At 43.4% G+C, this 14285-nt stretch overlaps 1 protein-coding gene across 1 annotated transcript; it reads left to right on the top strand.

Moving 5' to 3' along the window:
* Positions 1-5750: 5750 nt before the first annotated feature.
* On the top strand, positions 5751-13820 carry LOC116629024 (cationic amino acid transporter 3-like; the record flags this gene model as incomplete). Its single annotated transcript, XM_032399314.1, has 2 exons — positions 5751-7505; positions 13791-13820. Coding segments are annotated over exons 1-2 (1785 nt in total), but the record flags the coding sequence as incomplete, so codon positions are not given.
* Positions 13821-14285: the final 465 nt, after the last annotated feature.

The raw sequence follows: 14285 nt of genomic DNA on the forward strand, positions 1-14285 counted from the left end.
TTTCTTCCCACCTTTCAGGGAAACTATCTGACCTTTCCTTCTCTTTCCCCAGGGGAGAAGTTACACATTTATTACTATTGCAGTGATTTCTCTCTCTTTTCCTTTTCTGTACAGACCAAGACTGAGAATTGTTATTATTATCATTATTATTATTATGTCTTAGTATCTAGATCTGTATTAATATCTGCGACAAGTATCTAACTGGATCTGTCTAGTTGTGCAAACTTGATTTGTTGGTTTATGGTATGGTGGAGTTTTTTATGTTTTTGGTGAGAGGAATGGAAGAAAGGCCTAAAAGAGGCTCTGTTTATTGGGCCACAGCCCAAGCTGGAGTTTTACCTGAACTGATATTTTCCTGGGAAACACTTATACACAATACCAAGATGGAGTAATTCCCTCCTCTTCCATGCAGTCTTCTCAGGTTGACAAATGATGCACAGAAGATAATCATAAATCTTGCCAACATGGGAAAATGGGGTCCTTCCTACTCTTATCTTCCATCAACTAGGAAGCCATCTGGGTTCTTGACATGCCCTTACCTTGACTGTTTATTTCTGACTGAGGAATACCCTTCCTGGTTCATAGTTTATGTATCTTTTACTAATTTTGGCAGATGGGGAAGTGTTGATGAAATGCCCTTCATGGTAAATTCCCAACAAGGGGAATTCTCTGTTTGCCATGATTGTCTTGCACTATGTGTAATTGAGCATGTGATGATTTAATAGACATGGGGGGGAGAAAAATGTTGCTTTTGCTTGAGTTCTTTTGCACAAAGAATCAGTGTGGCACCTGGATTTTCTAATTTGGAACTTATCTTTGTACATTTACACTTAGTTGAAATCTGATCTTTAGTAGATTGAATCCAGTCCTTCTTACTTAGAAACTTTTGGTGGTTTCTACTTGAGGGACCATCAAATTTCTCACTTTAGCCCCAACTCCAACTGCACCAAACCTATCTGTATAGTTATTTACAGACAGTACAGGAAAAATGGTAACAAATACAGAAATATCTTTTGTCTGGGAGCTTACACTATAAGGATACTTCCCTACCCTCCTGAAACAAAATATTACATATACAATTACCATATGATTCAACAGTCCCACTTCTGGTTATACATCCCACAGAATTGAAAGCAGGGACCCGAAACGATAATTGTATACCCGTATCCATAACAGCATTACTCATAACAGCTAAAAGGTGAAACAACTCACATCCTTGCAGTTTAGTTGGATTGGACATGAGTTTTTCTGGAGACCTATGATGGAATTTTGTTTTGGAGTTTGGAAGGAGCTCACAGACTGAGAGAAACACAGGGAGGAGGATGGAGGGAAGGGGGCACTGGGAGCACTAGGGAATTCATACAGCCTGGCTTCATGTTCCCTGGCCTTTCTCTTGCATTTTTTAAGCACCTCTCCTGAGCAAGCACCTCTTTTGGGAGAGACCGTTTCCTAATTAAACTGAGATTCACTCCCAAGCTCTTTCATTTCATTAGGAAATGTCTTCAGGTATCGAAACAGATGATGGTGCATGTTTTAGTTTCCTGTTTACACCTCAGTTTGGCCCTTTCTATCTTGGCAAAAAAAAAAAAATCCTTCTTCTAGGAATCTCAAGATATAGTGGTCAATCAATACATTTGTATGTTCATTTTCTCTGTCTTAAATGCCTCTTTTGCTTGCTTGGTATAATCATGAGCAGATCCTTGACCTGGGTAGTGAAGGTTGGGGGTGGGAGTGTGGAGATCAGGAAGAGGAGGTATATGGATCCTGACCCTGCCCTCCAGAGCTTTTAGACCGTAAAGGAATTTGAGTGAGGCACTTGCACACCAGGAAACAGAAAGGGAAAATTAGTTTCAGCTGAGCATCAGGATGGGCTATAAGTGCTGGCAGGAAGGGGAGGAAGGTTGGAGATGAGGATCAGTCAGCATGGCTTAGGAAAGGCTTCCTAGATCTTGGGGAAAGGTTGTAGAATAGGGTTGAGAAGATCTAGAGGGTCAGACTGGACACAAGGAGTGAGGAGGGCATCTCTGGCAGGGCAGGTACTTACCCAGGCCATAGGCTCATCCCAGGAAGGGTAAGTCAGGATGTGAGGAGCTGAGTTAAGAAGGAGGTGATGGTCCTGAGGGTAGGGGGAGAATTAGGGCAGGGTTCTGACAGCTGGGGCAGAGAGTCTAGACTGAACAGAAACCATTGGAATAACTGCAGATTATTTCATGGAGGTAGGTCATTTCTGCACATGGTGTTTGAGGATGATGTTTCTCTGTGTTCTTATAAGCTGGATTTGTGGTAGGTTCTCTCAGGATTCCCAATCATGGATTTGCTTTCTCTTCTGTAAGGTTGCTTGTTCATTTGTTTGTTCTGCCTGCTTCTGTTGGAGTCATAAAATATGATTATTTAGTTCCAGGATGTTTTGTTCTTTGGGTTGCTTCTCTGGTATCTTCATACTTTGTCTGTAGGCCCACTGTCCCTCATCTTCAGTAAATGTAGGAAGAGTGCAAGGACCACCCTGCACAACACAGTCGAGAGAAACAGAAATTATCAAGCATTACCCCTCTCTGATCCTGCCATTCAGATGATCCCCCTCTGGGATTCCTGCTTAGGGTCCGTAGGTGGATTTTAGAAGAAGGCATGACATTTTTTTGAGGTGATCAACCTCAGAGGGGTCTGTGACTCAACGAATATGAAGAACCACTGTTGTGTCTTTGTTGAGAGGGAGGTGGCTGGGGTGGTTCCCCAGAGAGAGAAACATGGTACAGGCATCCTTAGTGCCAACCACAGGAGTCTCCAAAGAGAGTTGAAGGAGCTGGAGGAGAAAGAGGAATTGGAAAAAGGGAAATGGGTTCAGAGGGAACTAGTAGGAGAGGTGCCCCATCTTCCTTGTTCTTCACCCTCTTTCTAGCAGGTATTCTTTCTTTGCATTCTCCATATCCTGGCAATTACAGATTCCTCTTCCCCTTCATGTTAAATCTATCAAGTGCCTGTCATTTATCAGGCTCTGTACCAGGTGCTCTCACAACATTATCTCCTGCAATCCTTTCTTGAACCTGAAGTTCACAGAGTAGAGTCAGTCCCTCCCTCAGTCATGGCATGTTCGCACCATCACTTCCTGCCAGGCCCCTTTTCAATGCATTTTATTTTCCCCTTTCATCCTTATCTCTATTCTCATTTCCCCTCCTCATTGGAGGCACTTGCTTTAGTGTATTTAACAAATGCTCTTCCAGTCCATGCTCTATATGTGTAGTTAGATATATTCATCCACTCAATAAATACAGTGCCAACTCTGTCAGGCACAGTTGTAGGCGTGGGAAATACAGCTAGGATCAAGACAGGAAAAAAGTCCTGCTTTCATGGAGCTTACATTATTTTATAGTGAGACAACTCACAAACAAATAAGTAAAACATATACTACCTTAAATACTGACAAGTGCTATGGGAAAAGAAGGGCAGGGGATGAGGTCCCCTGTGTGTGGTTAGTAGGGGACTACAGTTGTATGTGGAGTAATTCAGGAAGGCTGTGCTACAAATGTGCTATTTTACCCAATGCAGTTAAGAAAGCAATCATGTAGATATCTGGGCTAGAAGTGGTGCAGTTATAGGGGACAGTCAGTGCAAAGGCCCTGAGGTAGGGTCTATGTTAGGAGGCCAGAATGGTTAGGAGGCCAGTGGCTAGAGAGGAATGTGTGGAGGGAGAGAGAAACAGAAAGCTGAGAGGCAGCTGGGTCAGTAACAAATACTGTAGGACTTTATAGGCCATTGTAAATGCACACTTTAGCTTCTACTCTGAATAAAAAAAAGAAACCAGTGGAAGATTTTGGTCAGAGAACATGTTATTTTTAATAGATATATGTGTATACTTGACAAATATCCAGTATTTTTGGCTGTTTTATAAGTATACATAAATGACATTGAGCTATATCCCTCATCCTGCTTTTACCTTTCCTACTTGTCATTGTGTCTGAGATCTTCCCAAGTTGTGTGTGTAAATCTGCTTTATTATCTCTGACTGCCGTGTCATATTTCATTGTGCACACACGGCACATTTTACTTATATATTCCTCTAGGAACAGACGCTGGCACAGCTCCCACTTCCTGCCACCACAAACAGTCCTGTGAGGAACGTGCTCACATGGGCTCCTTATGGACTCAGGAGAGAGTCTCCTTGGGGTGTGCACCTCGCAGAGGGATCGCGGGGCGGGAGGGTGTGTGCGTTCTTAATTCCACTGAGATTGTGCTTCAGGATGGTGCCCCAGTGACGCTCCCACCAGCAGTGTGGGATGGTTTGTATCTCCTCACTGAATTCTCATGCTGATCCAGTGAGGGAGGTCAGGTGAGGTCCTTGTGGGTGAGGAGACTGAGGCTTAGAGAGAGTGAGCCAATTCCCCAAGTTCATGTAGTCACATGGAAGGGCCAGGGCTCTTCCTTCATTATGTTCCTTCATTAAAATAATATGTTTGACATATTGAAACCATGGTTTGAGCAAGAAAAATAAATAACTCCTTGTGAAAAATTCATAGGGGGTCACAAGTGAGTGTTTTAATACAAGCTCACGGAGCAGGGCAGATTCTCCAGGCCCTGGCAGCTGACATCCCAGATGGCACAGGGTGAGTATAGAGCAGTGTGGTCAGTGAGGAGACTGTCTGCAGAAGTGAGCTCACCTTCTCTCCCGGAACCCAGAGAGGGAGGGGACAGAAGGAACTGTTTAGGTCGTGAGCTACTGAGCTAGGCGTCTTACTTCTTTTTTATATACTCATCACACTCTCATACCTGTGGAAATGAAAATTGTAGTGAATTTTTCCTGGGTGCTTTCAGTGATGGTTATTGAATGTCAAAATTCACAAAACCACCTTTCTGGGTCCTCTCCCTTCTCAGTCATTGACCCTGGGTTGGCTGCTGCCCCCATTTCTCCAGTGTTTCCTTCCCAGACAGCCTGGTCCTCTCCTTCTTTCAGGTGGTTATGAAGGCCTTGCTCTTTTCTCCCTCTTACTCTCTGTTCACAGCACGCCTGTGGGTCTAGGTGGGGAAAGGAAAGGGATGGACTGTACATTCTTGGTCATCAGCATAGCTGAATGGATGATGCAGAATGAGGAGAAAGGGGTGGCAAAGTGCCATCTGACCATGGTTAGCTGATGTTGGAGCTAAGACTTTTAAGACTGGAGGACCAATATTTAATTTTGAACTCAGATGATATTTAAAAATGAGTCTCTAATTGCAACGAGGCCAGCTAGACCGTGAATTAATGTGTTATAACTCACACTCAAGCACCACACACACATCCAATGTGTAAAATATTGCACATACATTCATTCCCTGTTGTGTCTTACAGCTTAATTAGTACATGAAACAACATATGTTAGATGAACCCAAATGGATTATCTTATGTAGTGTATAAAAAAGCAGAATGTTGGGAGGTATTTGGCCCTTTCTCTGGGCGGAAAGCAGGGTTGATTTGTCTATGATGTCTTTGGTGTCCGTTTTTGTGATATTTGGGCTGCAACAGGTCACATGGGACTTCTGAGCTTTGGTTGGTTGGTTGAATACCATTGTTCAGTAAATATTTATTGTTTACTAGGCATTTTGGAGGGACAGCACATACCAGATGAAATATGAAGCAGCAGCTTTGAAGCCTGAACAAAGGACCTCAGCAGCCTCAACCCAACTCAGCTTAACTAGCCTCACGGAATCCGATTGGAGACCCTTGGCTCCCTGGGCTTGCTACAGCACTGATCCTAGAATCCTCTTCAATTCCAGCTAGAATGCTGCTTCAGACACTTCACAAATTTGGTCAAAAGCTGGTACGCAGACGTCCGCTGGAGCAAGATGTGGCTGAGCCTGCCCCTGCCAGAAGCCTGAGCACTCTGGATTTAGTGGCCCTGGGTGTGGGCCACACAGTGGGTGTAGGTGTCTATGTCCTGGCTGGGGAGGTGGCCGGCAATCTAGCAGGACCTTCCACTATGATCTGCTTTTTGGTGGCGGGCCTATCTTCTGTGTTGGCTGGACTGTGCTATGCAGAGTTTGGTGTCCGGGTTCCCTACTTTGGTTCTGCATATCTCTACAGTTATGTCACTGTAGGAGAACTCTGGGCTTTCATCACTGGCTGGAACCTCATCCTGTTCTTTGTTACTGGTACAGCCATTGTGGCCTGTGCCTGGTCTTTAACTTTTAACAACCTGCCTGGGAACCAGATCTCTCAGACCCTACTTGAGAGCATGTCACCACATGTCCCCCAGGTCTTTGCAGAATATCTAGACTTCTTTGTTGTGGTCCTTATGTTGTTGCTCATTGGATTGCTGACTCTGAGGATTAGTGAATCTTTCCAGGTTACCAAAGTGTTCACATTGGTGAAAGTTTTGGTTCTCAGTTTTGTCATCATCTCTGGCTTCATAAAGGGGGACCTGCACAACTGGAAGCTCACAGAAGAGGACTACGTACAGGCTGGACTCAATGACACCTCTAGCTTGGGCCCTCTGGGCTATGGAGGATTTGTTCCTTTTGGCTTCCAGGGGATTCTCCATGGAACAACTACCTGTTTTTATGCTTTTATAGGTTTCGACAGTATTGTTACCAGAGTTGAGGAAGCCCAGACTCCCCAGCGTTCCATCCTCATGGGCATTGTGATTTCACTGCTCATCAGCTCTTTGGTGTATTTTGGTGTCTCTGCAGCACTTACGCTTATGGTGCCTTACTACCAGCTTCGACCTGGGAGCACCTTGCCTGAGGCATTTCTCCATATTGGTTGGGCTCCTGCCTACTATATTATAGCTTTTGGATTCCTTTGTAGTCTTTCTGTCAGCCTCTTGGGCTTTATGCTCCCCATACGTCAGTTGATATATGTGATGGCAAAGGATGGCCTCCTGTTCCCTGTTCTTGCCAGGATCGATACTGACACATACACACACATTGTGGCCACTGTGATATTTGGCATTATTGCAGCAATCATGTCAGTCTTTTTTGGACTCACTGATCTTGTGGACCTCAGGTTAATTGTGACTCTGCTTACTTACTCCCTGGTGGCTTTTTGTGTTCTCATTATCAGGTATCAACCTGAGAGGAGGAATGGGGGAAATGAAGCACAGATGCAGGAGGAGAAAGGACCTGCAGCAGAGAAGCTGACTCTACAGGGACTATTTTTTCCAGGCAGCTCCACCCCCACTCCACTCTCTTGCCGCGTTGTCTATGTTTGCTCCTCACTCCTTGCTTTGCTGCTGAATCTTCTCTGCCTGGTGCTGGCCCAGTGGCCAGGTCTGCTCTCTGGAGACCCAGCGCCGATCACAGTGGTTGTGCTGCTGCTGGTGCTCATCATTGGGATCACTGGGATCATCTGGAGACAGCCACAGAGCTCCACTCCTCTTCCCTTTAAGGTCCCTGCTGTGCCTCTCCTCCCACTCCTGAGCATCTTTGTGAATGTTTCCCTTATGATGCAGATGACAGCTGCCACCTGGGCCCGAGTTGGTGTCTGGATGCTGATTGGGTTTGCTTTCTACTTCGGGTATGGGATCCAGCACAGCCTGGTCACTTAACCCTACTTAAGTTAGGGACAAAACTGTAGACCTTGACAAGTACATATTTGGTTTGACATCATCACACCTGAATGGAGTCAGGTCCCCTGCACAATGATGGGGAGTACTCTTGAGCCCATGGAAAACTAGCACTCCCATGGGATATTGGTAGGGGAAAGTTAATAGAGCCAAGCTGTATTTATTGTAGACCGCAAGATTGTTTTTCCTTGCTTTTTTTTTTTTTTTACTTGTCTACTTTTCAATTATGTCTGTAGCTGCTTGCTGCCTTTAAGATAATCATCATTAAAAGAACCTAGACAAAGTGTTTTGGTTTTCCTTGGGTAAATACACAGTAGGTAAAGTACTGGATCATATGGTAATTCTATTTTAAATTTGTTGAGGAACTTGCATACTGTTTTCCACAGTGACTTGAGCAGTTTACATTCCTAGCAACAGTGCATGAAGGTTCCTTTTTGCCCACACTCTTGCCAACACTTGTTCTTTCTTGTGTTTTTTATTTTGCCATTCTGAGAGGTGTAAAGTAATCTCTCATTGTAATTTTGTTGTTTTTTTTTAAGATTGATTTATTTATTTGAGAGAGAGAACATGCAAGCAAGGGGAAGGAGCAGAGGGAGAGAGAGAATCTCCAGCAGAATCCCCATTGAGTGTGGAGTCCAACGTGGAGCTCTATTCCACAACCTTGAGATCTTGACCTGATCCGAAACCATGAGTCGGATGCTTAACCGACTGAGCCACCCAGGCACCCTATGCACTCCTATGTTTATTGCAGTGTTATTTATAATAACCAGGATAAGGAAGCAACCCAAGGGTCCATCAAAAGATGAATGGATAAAGAAGATGTGATACACACACACACACACACACACACACTCACACACTGGAATATTACTGCATCATAAAAAAAGAATGAAATTTTGCCGTTTGTAACAAAAAGAATAAACCTAGAGGGTATAATGGTAAGTAAAATAAGTCAATATTGGAAAGACAAATACCATGTTTTCACTCTTAGGTGGAATTTAAAAAATAAAACAAATGAGCAAACAAAGAAAAAAAAGAGACAATAAAAACCATCTCAGACTCTTAAATACAGAGAACAAACTGGTGGCTGCCAAAGGGGAGGTGGATGTGAAGATGGGTGAAATAGATGAAATAGATGAAGAGTACACTTATCTTGGGGCTCCTGAGTGGCTCAGTTGGTTAAGCATCCAACTCTTGATTTTGGCTCAGGTCATGATCTCAGGGTTGAGAGATCAAGTCCTGCTTTGGGCTTTGTACTCAGCACAGAGTCTACTTGTCTCTCTCCCTCTGCTCCTCCCCACCACCCAGTCACACTTGCTTTCTCTCTCTCTCTCTCTCTCTCTCACTTGCTCTCTCAAATAAATAAATATTTTTAAATAAAGCATACTTATTTTGATGAGCCCTGAGAAATGTATAGAATTGTTCAATCATTATATTCTGTATCTGAGGGTAATATAATGAAATGACAATTTATGTTAATTATACTTCAATAGAAAAAGAAACTAGGAAAAAACCAAAGAAAAGATGAAATATGGCCCCTGCCCTTAATAAGCTTATATTCTAATACAAGGAGTAAAGCATAGCTCTAACACAAAGTAAAAAGTGTTGTGTCTTGTGAATTCAGAGTGGAGGATGAGCATTTGTGGCTGGCACAGTGGTGAGGGTGAGGGTTGATCAGTGAAATCAGAGAAGACTTTGTAGAGGAATGACACTTGAATTGACTCTCTTCAAAGACAGATGGATTTGCCACATGGGCAGCAGGGAGAGACTGTAGGCAGAGAGAAAAATACTAGGGAAAGCACAGGAAAACAAAACAGCATCCAGAGCACACTGAGCAGGCTGTCACTTGAGTCTTGGCTGTGTGAGGGGCAACAGAGCATGGACAGGTGATTGGAGCCAGAGCTTTCCTCTGAGCACAAAACACTTTGGCTTTGAACCCACTACCCATGCTGAAAATCCCTGGGTTGGTACTTCTCTTAGCGACATCTGTATTCCTGGACTTTAAAGTTTCTCTGCTGTTGTCTGCTTTGGTCCACCTGCTCAGAAAGAGCACAGAGCTACGTGTCCTGCGTTCTGGTCTTGTTTCCATCACTAACTAGCAATGTGACCTTGAGCAAGCCTCTCAGTTCCTTCCAGTCTTTGTTTATTTATTTGTAACTCTAGAGGTCAGGATTGATCATTTCTAAAGTTCCATTTACTTAAAAATTCTAGGATTTCCTCTGGTTCTTCTGTCCTGTTATTCTCTCAACTAGGTCTCTCTACTGCACATGATCTGTACCTGCATCCTGCCCACTTTTCACTACAACCCATTGTTGGAGCTGTAGAGGTACAATAAATAACACCCCATTTTCCCCTCCTATATTTGGAACCATTGATAATCATGACATAGAGACAGATGCTTAAACCGTCAGCTGTAGATCTTCAGCCCAGTTGGCTTGCTAATTCCGCAGCACTGAATTGGAAAGATTTACTCCTCATCACAAGTAGTGCTGAGCACCACAGGAGAGAGCTTGCTTTTCTTAGATTTCTCATGTATGAGCAGGTTGAAATGCATATGTCCAACAAAAGAACCGGAAGGGGCTGATCTGGGCATGCTTAGTGCTGTCTGTTCAACTTGATGATCAAAGTCACAGTGAGGAGAGTGCTGAATAGAGGCCAGGAACAGTATTCTGCTCAGTGGAACTAAACTTCACCAGATATCACCTCACTTGGAGGGCTTGTGCAAACAGATTGCTGGGCCCTTCCACCAGTGTTTGGAATTCAGGAGGTCTGGGTGGAGCCCAGAAACTGTACTTCTAACAAATTCCCAAGTGATGCTGATGCTGCTGGTCCAGGGACTACACTTTGAAAATCAAAGTTCTGGTTGAATCCCCTCCATATGTAAAAATAAGTGAGGGAAACAAAGGCACCCTTGGAACACTTAACTCCATTTAATGAAAGATTTAGATTAAAATTCCATGGTTAGTACTTTCACAGTGGGGAGATCATAGTGAATCATTTCACAATGTATATGTATATCAAATCACCAAAATGTATACTTTAAATATCTTACAGTTTTATATGTCAAATATAACTTAATGAAGAGGAAATAAAAAAATAAAATACCACAGTTGTCTGTGTGTCTTTACTTTCTTTATTTTGTTTCTAGATTATAGAATTTAGGTAAGGAGACTATCTAATTAACTCCCCCAGCGCATCCAGCTGGGAGCCAGGCACATAATGAGAATTTAATAAATTCATGTTAAATTGAATTGAGCCTCAAACATTTCTTTGGTACAGAAGATTCTCCTGTGTTTCAGGCTAGCACTGTGCTAGTCTTTTAAAACTATCTTCTGGGAGACTTCTTTGACAAACAGCATTTCTCTCCATCTGGAACTATATCTAGAAGTGTATCTAGATCTGTACCCAGCATCTAGAACTGTACCCAGACACTTCTAGTTTTGCCTTTCTGTGGCTATGCCTGAGTTCTGGTGACTAGTCTGACTGTTCCATCAAAGTGGACTCTTGCTCAAGGCGTGGAGTTGGTTCTCCCCTTCCTCTAAACCCAACAGTAAAAACATTGCTGTTCATTCAAAGAGTAACAGGGTTAATACAACCCTGGGGCAGGACAATGCTTGACAAAACTTTCCTTGGTCCCTTCATCTATCTCCATGGGGTTTTGTGGGGAGGCTGAAGTAGGAAACTGATAGAAGGCCCAACCTAATCTACCTGCATCCAGAGAATCCCCGAAGATGAGACTGGATCCAGTGTGGGCACAGTAGGCATCCCTTGAAGCAATGAAAGTTTTATGGTTGGCATAAAAGGGCCGGTGTTTTTCTATTGTATTTATATATGGGGCCTGCCCTGGGAGGTAAGGATAGGAAGCTACTTTCTTACATGTGGAATTTCTCATTTTCCTAGGAGAGAGTAGGTGACTCCAGGGAAGCCTGCTAGAGGCAGGATTACCCATATACTTACCCACTCCTTTAGATGCTTTTCTGAGAGCCTGGTGCAAAAACCTTGTGAAGGCATCTAAGATTTTCTGGGGAGACAGAATTTACACCTCAAATGGGGAGAAAAATGGACTGAAATAGGAGGAATTAGTGATTAGTGATTGAGGCATCATTACTCTGGAAGGGAAGCTATGAGTAGAAACTGAGAAAGACGTATTTTTCAAGAGACATTTCCTGGAAGACGATGCCTATAGTGCAATTGGGGAAACAGAAGAGGGACAGGTGAGTTGGAAAAGAAATGGGATAGTAATTCTAGCACATAGACCTTTAAGAGTCATGAAAGAATGAGACTCTTGTGAGGGATGTGCTTTCACATTTGAAGGGAATTTATGAGGCAGGTTTGTATTGTGTATTGTGACAGGGAGCGAGATTCCTGAATCAGGAAGGGATGAGATATGATTCTCATTGTCATCTGAAGGATGGACAAACAGAAGGATGAGGACAGATAGACTCTTCCTGGGAGACAGTTGTAGCAATGTTACAGTCATCTAGATTCTGCTCTTCAGAGTATGGTCCATGAACCAGCAGTGTGGGTGTCACCTGGGAGTTTCTTAGAAATGAACACTCTCTGACCCCCACCCAACCTAATATTCAGAATCTGCATTTTTACTAGGCTCCCAAGTGATTTGTATGGTCTTTTGAGTTTCAGAAGAACTGGCCTGAGGTGATCAATGATAGGTATCTGGACTCAGAGGGACACTATGGAAGGTCTGAAAACTTTGGAACTGGGAACACAAGGGGAGGGACCTAAGCTTGGAAATTGAATTTGGGGAAGACAGAGAAGTATGGCGTCTGACTGCCCTCCTGTCCCCAGGCCTCCTCCCATGCCAGTCACTATGGCAGGGTTTAGCACTCTGCCCACTTTAAGAAAATACCTGTTGTGCTCATGCTGGTGTCTGCCTGGTTCTTAGGGGCTCCCCTGGTGCAAGCATTGCATGGGTTGGGACTGCTGCCAATTCTGTTACCCCTACTTCGTTTGATGGCCTGAATGAGAGAAGGGAGGTCATATTAGTCAGGCACAGCCTCAGGGTCTTACTGTCCTTTAATCAAATGAGTGATAACATGATGATACTAATTGAGGAGGCTATGGAGGTTGGGGGATGAAATGGTAGTTCTACTATCCTGTCCTGGAAATTAGGTTACTTTCATCTTTCAAAAGCTTTAGGAGAGACCAGATGATAGTATAAGGGGCTCTACCCTGGTATGGACTAAAGTACTGCTTTTTAGGGTGTCATTTGATGATTTTTAATGGGTTAGTAACAAACTATATGAGACCTATATTTCCAGAGACCTGGACCTATAGGCAATGGAACAATGTTACCAGATGGGGTTTGAGAATTTTCTTAACCTTTTGAGAGTTTGTGTACTTCATCTCCAATCAGAATGGGTGAAAATAGAGGCAAATATTGCAGGAAAACAGGTTGAGATTGAACACGAGGAAGATTTATCTGAGATTAGAAGGTGATGGGGGAGATGGGAGGGTGCAAGCTCTCTGGCCATGCACATGGCTGTCTCACTTGGGTTTGAAATGCCTCCAATATGCTCCTGCTGAGAAACAGGAAAATGTACAAAATGAACTCTCAAAATCTTTGTTATCCCAAGAATTCTCCAGTCAACTTCTTAAATGAAAGGCTGGGGTGGATTTGTGATGTCTGTAAGGTGGTGTGGCATGGGGATGATGAATGACAGAAAAAAATAAACCAATCTTAGAGCATTGAAATCTGGTAGCAATGTTAAAACAGGGCTTTGATTTGGGAGCATAAGTTGCATGTTAGGGCTCAAAAAATAGTTTTAGATTTCTAAATCCTTCCACTCTCACGTTATTTTTCTTATTTTTTGATGGAGACTTAAAAGCCTGCTAAGGCAATGACTAGAAGAAGGAATTCACAGCAAAAGAAGGAACCAGAGGCAGTGTTCTCTGCCACGGAGCTAATCGATATGGATATAAGTAGGATGTCAGAGATGGAATTCAGGATAGCAATTATAAAGTTAGGCTTTAAAAGTAAAAGTAAAGCTAGGGGCATCTGGGTGGCTCAGTCGGTTAAGCGTCTGCCTTTGGCTCAGGTCATGATCTCGGGGTCCTGGACTCTAGCCCAACATCGGGCTCCGTGCTCAGTGGGAAGCCTGTTTCTCCCACTCCACGCCCCCCGCTTGTGCTCTCTCTCTCTCCTCTCTCTCTCAAACAGTAAATAAAATCTTTAAAAATATTTTTAAAAAATAAAGCTCAGATTGAAAAAAGCATAAGTGACAGTACAGAATCCCTAAGGTGGAAATGAGATCTAATCAGGCCGAACTAAGAAATGCTATGAATGAGATGTAGTATAAATTGGATGCTCTAACAGCTAGGGTCAATGAGGCAGAAGAGAGAATAAGTGATCTAGAGGACAGGCTGATGGAAAGGAAGGAAGTTGAGGAAAAGAGAGAAAAACAACTAATAGACCACGAAGAAAGGCTTCGAGAATTTAATATGCCTTGAAACGAACGAATGTCAGAATTACTGGGATCCCCGAGGGGGTGGAGAGAGAGAGTGAGAGCTAGAGGTGTATCTGAGCAAATCATAGCTGAGAATTTCCCTAATCTGAGGAAGGAAACAGCATTCATGTCCAAGAGACAGAGAGGACCCCTCCCCAAATCAATAAAAATAGATCAACACCCCCACATATAATAGTGAAGCTTGCAAATCTTAGAGCAAAAGAAGCTATCCTGAGAAAAGATAGGGAGAGGAGGTTCCTTACATATGGAGGGAGGAACGTCAGAATAA

This window comes from Phoca vitulina, unplaced genomic scaffold, assembly GCF_004348235.1.
Source record: "Phoca vitulina isolate PV1807 unplaced genomic scaffold, GSC_HSeal_1.0 scaffold181, whole genome shotgun sequence".
In the NCBI taxonomy this organism is placed as follows: domain Eukaryota; kingdom Metazoa; phylum Chordata; class Mammalia; order Carnivora; family Phocidae; genus Phoca; species Phoca vitulina.